Genomic DNA, 14,473 nt, shown 5'->3' on the forward strand with positions numbered 1-14,473 from the left:
GAGGCCAGACAGAATCAGGATGTTCCATGGGAACCAAAAGACCTAGGAGATCTAGGAGCAGAGAGGCCCCGGGCTCCCGAGAAGTCAGGAAACGGTGACATCACTGGATCCACTGGACGTCTCATCTCCTCGATAGGCAGTGAGCAGGAGATGCCCGTGACTATCCAGTAGAACGCTGGCGTTTTAGGAGGAAAGTATCAGTAGTGTGGACTCTGCCTTAGAAGTATGAGGCTTCCTTCCTTAGCTGTGCGGTAGAGCAGCCTGGCCTCCTGCCCCAGGGTAGAGCACCCACGCCTGTCTGTTGGGCAGTCCATGCCCTCTGCTATCTTTTTAGGAGGGTGTGGTTGCTTCTTCACAATGGGAATGTGAACCTCAGTGAATTTTTTTATTATTTAAAAAAATGTTGTATTGCATAGCACAGTTCCCTGTGGCTGTTTGGGACCACTGCAATAAAAGTTTTTCTTTCCCTCTTCTGAAAAGGACTTAAACAAAAACAAAATAAGTGAGTCTTCAAGGCAGGCCTGAATGGAGTGAGTTTCTGGCTCTGTGCTGCTTTGTGAAATGTGTCCAAGAAGCATGAAATTCTACAAGTGCGTGAACTGCTGGGCCACCTGACTCTAACCATATCTAATTTTTTTTCTTTGTATTTTCTCTGTTCTTTCTGCTTCCACAAAAGATGGGCCCATCAAGCTTTTCTGTAGGTTGCTCCTCACTGAGTGTGTTGGGTATTTGCCTTGTGTTGGTCACACTGTGCCTTGACATCTTTTCACCCCATCTTCCTTCGATCCATTGCATTTTGACTTTGTGTGCGCGGGGAGTCTGGGTGCTGGCCGGCTGTTCCTCGAGGTTTGCCCACACACGACAGTTCACCTGGAGAAGGGGTCATTGTCCTTTCCGCAGACGTCCTGGACTCATGTGCCATGTTCCTTTCCCTCTGAGGAGAGGACCTCTTCCTTGAGGGGTTTCATTTTCCTAGTTGGAACTGAGGCTCCAGTCTAAATTTTAGGCCGATTCTGAGGAAATGCAGGCAAGGGAGAGCTGCCCGGTGTCCCATTTCCAGTCCCCTCCTCTTGGTCTCTGGCTCATGCTGTGGAATGTCCACCCACCTAGAGCCACTTTGTTGGGGCTGAACTCCGGAGATGCAGAAGTATAGGAAATACTTGCGTTGTGTGGTCACCTCTGTGCCTCTCGTGATCTTCCCCACCCCCGTACCCCAGTGAGAGTCAGGAGAACCATTCCAAGGGGAACGTTCTGACCTCCTGCTGAAGAGCTGCGAGAATGGGGCTGCAGAGGCAGTGACTTCTGGTGAGCACCAGGGCCTGCAGGGAAGGTCAGCAGCCTCACCTGGCACCGCAGATGACGATACGAGCCCTCCCTGTTCCCCCATGCCAACACCTCCACAGCCCATCCCCTGTCCCCCAGGATGGCCAGCATGCTGAAGTGCCACACTCAAGGAAGATCTGGTCCTTCATCCATAGAGAGCACGCTGGTTTTCCTGGGGAGCAGAGACAGGAATGAAGTGTGGCAAGGTTTTGACTCCGCTGGGCAGTGGGAACGAAGGTGTCCCATTTGGTGCTAGAAATGGCTGGTTTGGCAAAAGCTGTGTCTCTGTGTTCCTGCATGCCTTTGTGGGGGTTCTTCAGATGCAGTTACCTGTCCCTGTGACCTTTGTAACTCTGGAGGAATGAGAGGCACTATCTGTCCCTGTCTCGCTGTCTGTCACCACCAGCTAAGGCAGGCAGGCAGACAAGAGCTCCATGTAAGTTGCTTCAATTTGGTTTCACATAGAAGCACTGAAGAGGCCCCTCCCTTGTTAATAATGGTAAATAGCTAAGCTCCCAAATAAGGTGGATAGTCAGTGTGTTCACTTAAGTGGCTTAGGAAGGCTTCTTGTGATGATTAATTCACAAATAGAATTTTAAATTAATTGCCTTTTTGAGCTCATTTCCCTAAAGGTGAGAGGGGTTGGTACTCCTCAGGCCCCTTAAAGGTAGACCTCATCTCTCTAGAGAGAGGTTTGCAGTGTTTGTAGTGGATTCTTTGACATCTCCTACTCAGACCGAGCTGACTGCTTTTTAAAAAGAAGAGAAGGAAACCATAGCCCTTCTTCAGAAACAAAGTAATTGCTTGATTTCTAAGTACCCCCCCCCTTTTTTTTTAAGACTTATTTATTTGAGAGCTGGAGGCAGAGAGAGAGGTCTTCCATCCATTTCTTCACTCCCCAAATGGCTGCAACAGCCAGAGCTAGGCCAATCTGAAGCCAGGAGCTTGGAGCTTCGTTTCACGTCTCCCACATGGATGCAGGGGCCCAAGCACTTGGACCATCTTCTACTGCCTTCCCAGGCCATAACAGAGAGCTGGATCAGAAGAGAAACAGCCAGGACATGAACTGGCACCCATATGGGATGCCAGCACTGCAGGAAGCAGCTTTATCCTCTGTGCTACAGCGCCAGCACTCCCCACTCCCCCAATCATCTTAAACATTTTCTAATATAGGCCATTGCCATTAGTCTGTTTGGAATAGCTTAGCAGCCAGTATAATGTCCATTGTCATGGCTGAAACTCAGTCTTCTTGATGTCATGTTCCTGGAGGTTTAGGTGGCCACTCTCTGCAGTCTATGATCATTTTAAAAGACTTTTTGGTAAATATGTGTGTGTAATAGCAAGAATTTGACATTCTTTGCCATTTTTACTATCTAATAATGCTAATTTTTGCTCCCAGCAATGTCTGAAATATTGTCTTAATATTTTATAGCTACAAAGCAACAATGCCATTACCTGAATTAAAATAAAAAGTCCAGCCCCTTAGAACACTTTTAATACACTGCTGTGTCAGTCAACCAAATGGCAGGCTCAGATGCTCAGGCCAAGGCCTTGTGCATTTCCCATTATTTGTAAACACGGGGCACCTCTTGCCAGCCTTCCTCCAGTGTTGAAGTGTCATCTGCAAGGACTGTTGTCTGATTGTTCCTGAGGGTTTCAGAGCCTTGATGGGATTGTCATTTTATTCTCTTGTGATGTCTCTAGCTGTGAAAATTAAGAAACCAATCAAGACGAAGTTCAGAATGCCGGTGTTTAACTGGGTAGCCCTGAAGCCCAATCAGATTAATGGCACCGTCTTCAATGAAATCGATGACGAGCGTATTCTGGAGGTAGCTCTCTCGTTGGTTAAAAACTGGGGGCCCTGTGTGCAGCAAAGCCACAGAGGATGCTCCATTCTCCTGTAGGTTTCATGTAATAAAGTACTGATGTTTGTAAGTGCCTGGATAGAAAGAGACAACTAATGGATAAAAGCAAAGAATAAAATGGTATGCTATTTTGTAAGGTGGCTCTAAAACTGTGTTGTAAATGGAGTAGTTTTTTAATATAAAAAACGATTATTTATTTGAGAGGCAGAGTTATAGAGAGGGAGAGACAGAGAGAGAAAGATCTTCCATCCATTGGTTCACTCCCCAAATGGCCACAATGGCCAGAGCTGAGCCAAAACAAAGCCAGGAGCCAGGAGCTTCTTTTAGGTCTCCTAAGCAGGTGCAGAGGCCCAAGGACTTGGGCTGTCTTCCACTATTTTCTCAGTCCATTAATAGGGAGCTGGTAGGGAAGTGGAGCAGCGGGGACTCGAACTGGCACCCATATGGGATGCCAGTACTGCAGGTGGAGGCTTAACCTGCTATGCCACAGCACCAGCCCCAGTAAAGTTTTGAGCATTTTCGGTGTATAACACAAAATACAAGGAATCTTCAAAAAGTTATTTGAAAATTAGTATGAAAAAAGTTTATGGTTTCCAACCTTTTTTTTTTTTAACACCAAAACAAACTTACCTGTTGGTTCCAGTTTTTCAGACTTGTCAAATTACCCACGTTTATATCTGATACAATCTCTTCTCTTAATTTATAAAGGGGCCTAACATCCCTTGACTGAACCGTCAGTGATAACTCAGTGCCTTGCTTGGTGGATAGCTTTTCTCTGTGGCACCTGTGCAGGCTAATGATGGAAAGATAATGGAATTGGCTGCTGGAGTCAGTCCACTTAAGGTGTCCACTTATGTTTATAGGTCAATGTTGCACTCTGACAAAAACAGAACAAACAGGGCAAGCCGTGAGCAAAGACACATACTTGATAGAAAAAATAAGGGTTTTGCTTACAGAGCTAAATGGTGGCTTTCTGACTGACTTTTTAAGACGGATCCAGTTTGCCAATGTCCTCTCTCTCCCCTCCCCAGGATTTAAATGTGGATGAATTTGAGGAAATATTCAAGACAAAAGCTCAAGGTCCTGCCATTGATCTGTCTTCGAGCAAACAGAAGATAACACAGAAGGGATCGAGCAAAGTGACATTGCTAGAAGCAAACAGGGCCAAAAATCTTGCCATAACTTTAAGGAAAGCTGGAAAGACTTCAGATGAGATATGTAAAGCTATTCACATGTAAGTTCAGGATATTCTGGCTGAATCATATGCAAGTATAGGTAGGAGAAAAATGCAAATAAGAAAGCTAGGAATCAACAGCAAATATTTTAAAAATGTAGCAAGATCTGAGATAAAAGATGGGGCAATTTTCGGTCTCCACATTAGAGAGAGGTTCCCTGTGTTGCATGTGTGCTCCCTCAGAGCTGAATGAGATGCTAGCACTAAGGAGGTGGACTGGAGGTTCCCCAGGGAGTGCTCTGTTAGAATGACTTACTAATTGTTTCAGAAGAGTAACATCTGGATTGTGACATCATTTATTCTCTTGGTCTGCTCTTCTACGTAGGCCCACAGCAAGGCTTACATAAAAGGAAAATTGAGCCAAGTGTTGCAGATGTTAAGAAAAGGAAGAAAATGTCAGTTTACTCTGGAGTATCTGGATTTTATCCATATTTTTGAACACAAATTTGATGGCATGTGTGGAATGAAACGGTTCAATGCCAGATATAAATATGATACAGATGCGTAGTTTAATTCATAGCTATAGGAATGTGAGTTCTGTTGCTCCCAGTACTGTCAGGACATTTTAAACAAAGTTCTCTTTTAATTCCCGAACTGCACAGAAGGCTTTGGCTTTATTTACTTTTCTATTGGAACAATCTTTCTACTATTCTTGTTACCTTGGTAACACTCAAATGTGATAAGGATGTTATTAAATGTTTTCAGAGCTAATTCTTCATAAATTGGTATCTTAAAAGTTTAGGTCAGTGATTCCTAGAGTAGATGACCCTGATAAATTGTTTTCTTCAATTCTGTGTCTTCAGCCAGATCATAATCTAATAGTCTAGTGCCTCCTACAGTCTGTTCTGATTTCTAATGTTGGAACCTGATATGCAGCCTAGTTTTTAATCTTGATATACCTTGTTTATCATGATGATTAAATATAATTGTATTATTTGCTGAACAAAGACCATGCAGAAAATGAAATAGAGGTAGTAACAAATACTTAATTTGTTCAAATTGAGCACAACTCTGCAAAAACTTTATTTCTTCATGGAATGTGTGCACTTAGGCATTTAGTGTAGGTATTTGGAGGTGTTTTTTTTTTTTTTTTCAAAGAAAATTATCGCAGACTATTAGCTTAATTGAAATATCTGTAGGGTTCACTGGATACTCTGTGGTAGTGTGTAAAGTGTTAATGTTCTTAATTAGCAGTATTTTACAATGCCTACAAACAGTGTCCTTGGACAATTTAACCATCAGATGTTTCAGCTTTCATTTAGCCTCTTCCTGCTGTCATTTCCTGTGGATTTCTAGAGGCTTGGAGCAGTGCCAGTGGCCTAAAACTGGGGATAGAAAACTAAGATAAGGTCTAGGCTTTCAGGAAGAATCAAGAAAGGTACCCGATGTGCAGCCGGTAACCAGCAAAAAGACTGGGCTTTGGACTTGTAGCTGTGGAAATCTTAGCCTTGTCAGCCTGGCAGTGATTAGCTGGACCAGATGGGACGTGTGAAGAGGGGGTAGGAGGTTTCCTCTCTAACGCTGCATCTGTGCACACCTGTCTTCAGATTTGACTTGAAGACATTGCCTGTAGACTTTGTGGAATGCTTGATGAGGTTCTTGCCGACCGAGAACGAGGTGAAAGTGCTGCGGCTCTACGAGCGGGAACGGAAGCCCCTGGAGAACCTGTCGGATGAAGACCGGTTCATGATGCAGTTCAGTAAGATTGAGAGGCTCATGCAGAAGATGACCATCATGGCCTTCATTGGGAACTTCGCTGAGAGCATCCAGATGCTGACTCCTGTGAGTAGACCAACTCTGATGGGGGGGGGGGGGAGGGGAGGATCCAATGAGATAGAGAATCTTTTTTTTTTTTAATTATCGCCTAGAATTGCAGTAAGTACAATAGGATTTAAAGACTCAGAATTTTCTAGATTGCATTTTTTATTTTAGCCCTCCTTTTTACATTGCATACATGAAGTAAATTTTAAAATCGTGCGTTCTCATATTCCGTATTACTGTTCTCCCAGGAGAATGTCATTTTCTGTGTCTGCAGATTCCTCTGAATTTCAAAGGACGTTTCTTTAAAAAGCACAAGGAAAACCACTTGGTCCCCTCCTGAAGATAATAGTCCCTTGGCAGGGTAGAAAATACTGAAAATGTCTTCATTTCTAAACAGGGTTCCTTGTCTTTGGAGCAGCCTTGTGGGCTTTCATTGGAAGCATCAAATTCACCATGGGTGTTTTCTTCCTTGGACGCTTGTTACACTAGATTGTGGTCATTTAGGATAATAGACCTCATCTCCGGTGTCCTGGCGTTCAGCTGCTGGAGACTTAGGGATAGCATAGACTTCAGGTCTTTCCCAGTTCTCTTTCTAGGTTACCTTTTGTTATTACTGATTATAGTAGTATGTCTGTTCAAAACCTTTTTTGAGAATTTGTTTCCTTGTTTGTTTGTTATTCACTCTAGAACAGCTCCTTTGGTTTGCAGATATAAGTTGTATGATCTAATTAGAAATAGAGGGCTGGGAATTGAGTTCTGTGGAGAGAGCCTGCTGACTCCTGGCCCTTGAGTCTTGTTGATTATAGATTGGTTGCAGCTGTTACAATAAGCAATTTACTGTGTTCCTTGTTATTGCCAAGCGTACTCATAACCATATGGTTGCCGAAGACCCAGCAGGACAACCATGTTTGTCAGGCTTAAGAAAAACAGAATTTCAAGATCTACATGCAGACCTGCTTTCTCCTGTGTTCATGTTTAGCTTGCAGTTCGTTTGCCGTATTTAATGTGTCTTTCTCTCCCACGCGTCCGACCTCTTCTTGGCATCTAGCAACTGCACGCAGTCATAGCCGCGTCGGTCTCTATCAAGTCATCCCAAAAGCTCAAGAAGATTCTGGAGGCAAGTGACGCTTTTCCTTGTGTGCGTGCGTGAAGAGCCCATGTGTCAGCTGCGTTCTAGGGCCTGGGCTGTTGTACTGAGGGCATCTTTTTTTCTCTCTCTTTCTCTTTCAGATCATCTTGGCGCTTGGAAACTACATGAATAGCAGTAAACGAGGAGCAGTTTATGGATTTAAGCTTCAGAGTTTGGACTTGGTGAGTGGGCTGAGAGAACCGTGAGAACTATTTGATCCTGGGACAAACAGCTGGCCAATATTCATGGCTGGAGCCAAGGGTGGGGGTCTGCTTTTCAAAGAGGGAGTAGATGTGGTGAAGATTCTGTGCTAGTTGGGGGACCATGGGGCTCTCACTTGAGCACTTAATGCCATGGTATTTCCCTTTCTAGTAATCTTTCCTCAGGAGTATGAATTATGAATGTCATGTTTTACTTACACTTGCACACAATTGGCAACACTCTGAAGGTCCAGGCTTGTGGGAAATAATTAAATATGCCATAAGAGTGGTTAATACAGTGAACTTCAGCTGTTAAAATACTTGAAAAGAGTTTTTAAAGAAATAGGTAATTTGGGGCCAGTGCTGTTGCACAGCGGGTTGATGCCCTGGCCTGAAGCACCAGCATCCCATATGGATGCCAGTTCGAGTCCCGGCTGTTCTACTTCTGATACAGCTCTCTGCTATAGCCTGGGAAAGCAGCAGAAGATGGCCCAAGTCCTTGGGCTCCTGCACCCACATGGGAGACCCGGAGGAAGCTCCTGGCTCCTGGCTTCGGATCAGCACAGTTCTGGCCATTGCTGCCAATTGGGGAGTGAACCATCAGATGGAAGACCTCTCTCTCTCTGCCTCTCTTCTCTCTGTGTAACTCTGACTTTCAGATAAATAAATCAATAAATCCTTTTAAAAAATAGGTAATTTCATGCGTAGAAAAGAAATCATTAAAAATTGCAGGTGTAGTTTAACTTCAGGTTAGTAACATAGGTAGAAAAAGGGAATGAATGGAAATGGGTTAAAATTGTAACAGAGGTCAGATGGAATTAGGGAATATTTTCCAACTCCATTTTAAAAAAAGACTTATTTACTTTTTTGTACTTTCCCATACTGTCTTTTTTAAAAATTATTTTTCAACTGCCTGGTAAGAGGTGCTCTGCCCTTCAGAATCGCCTGTATGATATGAATAGGAATAGAGCAACTTCTGCGTTGAGCCCTCTCTGGTGTGGCTCGCATGTGGAAGGTTGGGCACTGGAGGCATCTGCAGGCGGGGAGACATGGTGATCGGGTAGGGAGGGTCCAGTCAGTCACACTTCTGGCTTACAGCACAGTAAGCTAAGCACACAGTTGTCCTTCAGTCCCCTCTGGGAATCGGGTACAGTCCTGCCTTGCCAAGCTGAAGATGCTGAGGTCTGTTATGTCAAATGGTGTACTATTAGCATATGATCAACATGTATCCTCTTCTAACCTTCATTTTTTTTTAAGATTTTCATTTATTAGGCTGGCATTGCGGCACAGAGGGTTAACCCATCACCTACAATTCCAGTATCACATATGAGTACTGGTCAAGTCCCGGTTGCACCACTGTCTTTATTTGAAAAAGTGAAAGAGAACGAAGGACAGAGATCATCCATGCACTGGTTCACTCCCCAAATGGCTGCAACAGTCAGCACTAGACCAGGCGGAAGCCAGGAGGCAGGGACTCTTCATCTGCTGCCTCTAGGTGCATGAGCAGGAAGCTAGAACCAGAAACATTGGCTTAAGCTGTTTGTACCACAACACCTGCCTCTCTAGGTTACTTACGCGACCTCATACAACATAAATGCTTTGTTAATGTTCGCTATCCTCTGTTACAGAGGGAATAATAACAGGAAAAATGTACTCGTTCACTACAGATATAATCTAAAAAAAAAAAAAAAAAAAAAAAAAAAAAAAACTGTGTTCAGTCTGTGGTTGATGGAACCACACAGATGCAGCATTCTTGGATTCAGAAGGCCAACTGTATTAGAAGCTGGAGAGCAGGAGAGGAGTGGAGCCGGAAGTGCAGACTACAGTGCAGAAGCCCTGCATCGGGGACACCTGCACTTGCCTGCTGGCTCCACCTTCCACTTCTGCTCGGGTCCTTCACTTTGAGGGGCACTGCAGCTGGGATCCTCTGCTTTTAAAGCTGGGGAGGTGGAGTAGCAGAGGCAGGGAGTTCATCTACGTGGAGGTGGGACCCACTTGCAGCGCACATCCATCACTACAGTTGAGCATCTCCCGTGGTCAGAAAGTCCTCCCGGTTTGCTGAAGAACACCCCGAGTCTTGAGTCTCCTCTGGGAATATCTTTGTCAAGCTGTTGGGGGATCTGGCTCATTTGTTTACTCTAGTGGGAAATCATTGCCTGGTGGGTAGCTCCCCTCTCATTCACGTGTTTGCACCTAACCGTGCTCCCTTCCTTTTTCAGCTCTTAGACACCAAGTCCACAGACCGGAAGCAAACGCTGTTGCACTATATATCGAATGTTGTAAAAGAGAAATATCACCAAGTGTCCCTGTTTTACAATGAGCTGCATTACGTAGAAAAAGCTGCCGCAGGTACTTGATGTTAGCTGTTCGTGCTCCTCTTGGTTAGTTGCCGGCTCTAGTCATTGGCCAAGTCATTGTTTTAGCCATCCTCTGCTAAGACAGACGCTCTGAAAAACCCACGTAAAAGGCAAGGCTGAGAAGTCAGAAGCTGAGCTGGAACATGGCCGTGGTGGTGTTCACTGCTGCGAGGTGCCATGAATGTGAGCATGAATCCATCTCTCTCTCTGAAGATCCAGGCCTTGGAGACCCGTATGCCTTCCTTCATGCATTCATTGCCCTGTGTGTTCTATTGCTGTTGGCTGAAATGGGAAAATGCAAATCTGAGAATCACCCCCGAGGAAATATTTTTAATTTGTGTGCCTGTTAGGCTGAGATGTGGCATTGCTGTACACTTCGCCTTTACCTGATCACTGGATTGTCACTACTTCATGTTTGCTACTTAGCTAAACAATTTGGCATTTTCTGATTTAAATCATCAGTAACTTTAAGATACCTGGGACATATAGGTCATAGGATTCCTATGTTGTAGGTGAGGAGATTGGAATTTTTAGAGGTTAACTGTCACGTGAGGTTGCATGAGTGGAAAGTGTTAGAAGCAAGACTAGAACCCCAGTTGTATTTCCTGTAGAGTAGTCTATCGTCTGATTCACTCATGTGCTTTCAGCAGAATATTAGAAAAATGAAGGACATGCAGGTTGTTCTTTGAGTTATGTACGGGCTGTGGTTTTCAGATTGTGACCTTGATCCATACATAGCTGCCAGTATTTGTTAACAATTCCGATTCCTGAGGTTTACTCCAGACTTAGCAAATCTTTGAAGGGAGGCCTTCTCTGACCTCAGCCAGGCTAAAGGCACTCTTGGCTCCCCTCTAGTACATAATTTATCCATCACAACATGCATGTCTATTGCAACCTCTGTACTTCTTAAGGGTATAATCAAGTTTTATCCTTTTATAGAGGTTCATTTATTTATGTATTTGAAAGGTTACAGAGAAAGATAAACAGATCCTCCATCTACTGGTTCACTCCCCGGAGTGAATAACCATGGCTGAGCCAGGCTGAAGCCAGGGGCCAGGAGCTTCATTCAGGTCTCCCATGTGAGTAGCAGGGACCCAAACACTTGGGCCTTCCCCTGCTGCTTTTTTTATTTTTATTTTTAGGAGTTTATTTATTTACTTGAGAAGTAGAGTTACAGTCAGAGAGAAGGAGAGACAGAAAGAAAGATCTTACATCCACTGGTTCATTCCACAAATGGCCACAATGGCCAGAGCTGAGCCTTTCCAAAGCCAGGAGCCAGGAGCTTCTTCCAGGTCTGCCACACAGGTGCAGGGGCCCAAGCACTGGAGCTATGTTCTGCTGCTTTCCCAGGCCATCAAGAGGGGGCTAGATCGAAAGAGGAACAGTCAGGACAGGAATCAGCACCCATATGGGATGCTGGTGCCACAGGTAGAGGCTTAGCCTACTGGCCCCTCCTCTGCTGCTTTTTCCAGGCCATTAGCAGGGAGTTGGATCAGAAATGGAGCAGCTAGAACTCAAGCTGCCACCCATATGTGATGCCAGCATTGCAGAGAGCAGCTTAACCCACCGGCACCAAATGTTACTTGTCTTTACAATTCCCTCAGCCCTTGGCAAACTGGATGGTGAAAAAAATGAATGGGATGATACATTGTTGCTGGGATAGATAGGCTGTTGGCCTAGTGGAGACTGAGAGAAAGTGGCAATGAATTTGTAGGCTGGGATAGACCTATTCAGTGTTGGTGAGGCAGTTAGAATTTCTGTTCTGAATGGGGTGGTTTTCCATCTTTAAGATATCCTTTAGTTTCAGTTAGTTAGGGTTCTTAAGTACTGTAGTTGTAGTTAAGAAATAAGTTAAGGCCGGTGCCACGGCTCACTTGGCTAATCCTCCGCCTGCGGCGCTGGCACCCCGGGTTCTAGTCCTGGTTGGGGCGCCGGATTCTGTCCCGGTTGCTCCTCTTCCAGTCCAGCTCTCTGCTGTGGCCCAGGAGTGCAGTGGAGGATGGCCCGGATGCTTGGGCCCTGCACCCCATGGGAGACCAGGAGAAGCACCTGGCTCCTGCCTTCGGATTGGCGCAGCGCGCCTGCTGTAGCGGCCATTTGGGGGGTGAACCAACAGAAGGAAGACCTTTCTCTCTCTCTCTCTCTCTGTCTAACTCTGCCTGTCAAAATAAAAAAAGAAAAAGAAGTTAAGAAAATTTCTGCTTTACTAAGTATAATTAGCACATTTTTCCCCTAAATGAGATTCCCAAAAAGTATTATTTGAAAAAAAAAAAAGATCGATGGGAAAATGGTGGAGACTAGTGTGCTCTCGATTGAACTGTTCATTCTCTGCTGGCTCCCCTGTGCCTGGATGGGCCATCACAGGTTCTTTGCACCTTCTCTCCTGTCTTCAGTCCTTCATTACCCAGAGAACACTTCCGAGTACTTTCTGTAGAACTGACACTGTCATAAGTATTGGAGAATCAGAGATAAATAAGATAGTATAAGTCTGGTGTGGGGAGAACCTCCTACATTGTTTTATAATTCATGCGTTGAGTTGAATCAGACAACAAGGTGGCAGGGGGAGGGTGGGTGTTGGGGGGAGTCTGAGCTCTTCCACCAGACTTCATGGGAAGGAAGCTCAGGAGGTTCCTGCAAGGGGCCTGCCCTGGCAGGTGGCCACACTGCAGGTGGGAAAGTTCGTGCCTAACCCTTCTGACGCAGGGAAGGGTCGCTTAGTTTCCCAAAAAGAATCTAAGGTTGCTGTGGGGGCCTGTGGTCAACATAGCGAAAGTGCAGCAGACAAAATGCTGCTCCCTGCTGGAGAGCCGCAGGATGAACTCTAACAGCCATGTCACGGGTGAGGGGCTCTGACCCTACAGGTCAGTAGCTAGACTATTTCCCGTAGGAGAAATGGATCTGGAGTCTGTACCATAGCCTGAACTCTTTTGCTACCTTCTGTTAACTGCATGACCCAGGGCAGGATGTGGAACCTCTTTGTGCTACTTTTCCTTATTGGCAAAATAAACTAATGGTATAAATGATTTGGTGCTTATAATAGAACTTAATGTAGTGCTTCAAAGTGAGCACTTAGTAAATTATTCATAATGATAGGATCTTGACACCAAAAACTAGACACCAGACCCAAATTTCTTGAAAATAGCCCAAGAATCAACTGAGAACTTGGCTTATGAGCCAGCCTTGCTATGCTGTTGTGGCTGTTTTGAGACTCACTGGGACATTGGTTCTCTCTCAGTCTCCCTTGAGAATGTTTTACTGGATGTCAAGGAGCTCCAGAGGGGCATGGACTTGACCAAGAGGGAGTACACCATGCACGACCACAACACACTGCTAAAGGAGTTCATCCTCAACAATGAGGGGAAGCTGAAGAAGCTGCAGGATGATGCCAAGATTGCACAGGTCAGTACTGTCACAGGAAAGATACTGGGTCCTTAAAAGCCACCTGGGGCAAAGGCCCTGGGTTGTGGAGGAAATATTGCATTTCTTAGGTAGGTGAAGATCGTTAGATGGGTGTCTTTCTCCAGTGTTTTCCTTGGAAGTGCCTCGTTTTGCTCTTCATCCTTTTCTACTTGGGGATCTTTATCCGCTTCTGTAGACCTCCTTGCCCTCTCTTTCCACTCTTAGACTCCCTCCAGTATGGGTCCTGCATTAAGTTCAACCAGCAAGTGTCAGGTGTCTGTTCATTAAAGCAGTCTTCCCGGTGTATCAGGTTTCTGTAAATCTTGACCTCGAAAATCTTATACTGCCCCAGAGGTTGCTGATACGTGAGGGATCTTCAAAGGGTTCATGGAAAATGCATGATTGAAAAAAACTATGCATGAATTTCAAAATTTTTCTGCTCCAAAACAAACTTCTCCTAACTTACTGTAACACAACTGAACAGGATCTAGTTTGAGGCGTTTGTAAGGATAAGACATCTGTTTGCAAACAGCTTCTATCAGAGCAGCATGAATCCTGCTAAAATTGAAGCAAGAACAAATGTCTAATTGATGGTGAAGCTTGGGTGGAAGAATGATAAAATCATTGATACTTTATGAAAAGTTTATGGGAACAGTGCCCCCAAAGAAACCAGCAGTTTACAATTGGTTAACTTCTTTGAAGCAGGAACAAGATAATGCTGAAAATGAAACCTGCAGTAACAGACCATCAATTTGTAAGGAGAAAATTAATTTTGTTCATATACCCTAATTGAAAAGGATCGGCGATTAACACCTAAAACAGCAGTCAACAGCACAGATACCTTACTTGTTTTAGTTTACACAATGCTGACTGAAAAAATAAAGTAGAGCAAACTTTCTGCTTAGGGGGTACCAAAACTGTTGTGCCTACACCAGCTGCAGACACGAGCAGAAATTCCAATGGAAGTTTAAAACAAATGGAATCCAGATCCTGAAGCATTTCTTTGGAGACTTGGGATAGGAGATGAATCGTGGCTTTTCTAGGATGATCCTGAAGACAGAGCATGATCCAAGCAGGGGCTATCCAGAGGTAGACATGACTGAGCCAAAACAAATGCAGACCACTCAAGGGCAAAGGTCACAACAATTTGGGAGAATGCTCAAGGCATTTTTGCTTGTTGATTTTTCTGGAGGCCCAAAGAACAG

At 44.7% G+C, this 14,473-nt stretch overlaps 1 protein-coding gene across 5 annotated transcripts in view; it reads left to right on the forward strand.

Moving 5' to 3' along the window:
* Positions 1 to 14,473, forward strand: part of FMNL2 (formin like 2) — a 353,117-nt gene that overhangs the window by 325,761 nt on the left and 12,883 nt on the right. For all 5 annotated transcript variants that reach the window (XM_062186790.1, XM_062186799.1, XM_062186780.1 and 2 more), the window contains 7 exons: positions 3,028 to 3,152; positions 4,220 to 4,422; positions 5,970 to 6,204; positions 7,232 to 7,300; positions 7,414 to 7,494; positions 9,732 to 9,861; positions 13,105 to 13,268. In XM_062186790.1, coding sequence (XP_062042774.1) covers positions 3,028 to 3,152; positions 4,220 to 4,422; positions 5,970 to 6,204; positions 7,232 to 7,300; positions 7,414 to 7,494; positions 9,732 to 9,861; positions 13,105 to 13,268 — 1,007 coding nt within the window. The remainder of the gene's footprint in view (positions 1 to 3,027; positions 3,153 to 4,219; positions 4,423 to 5,969; positions 6,205 to 7,231; positions 7,301 to 7,413; positions 7,495 to 9,731; positions 9,862 to 13,104; positions 13,269 to 14,473) is intronic.

Source organism: Lepus europaeus, chromosome 1, assembly GCF_033115175.1.
Source record: "Lepus europaeus isolate LE1 chromosome 1, mLepTim1.pri, whole genome shotgun sequence".
Lineage (NCBI taxonomy): Eukaryota > Metazoa > Chordata > Mammalia > Lagomorpha > Leporidae > Lepus > Lepus europaeus.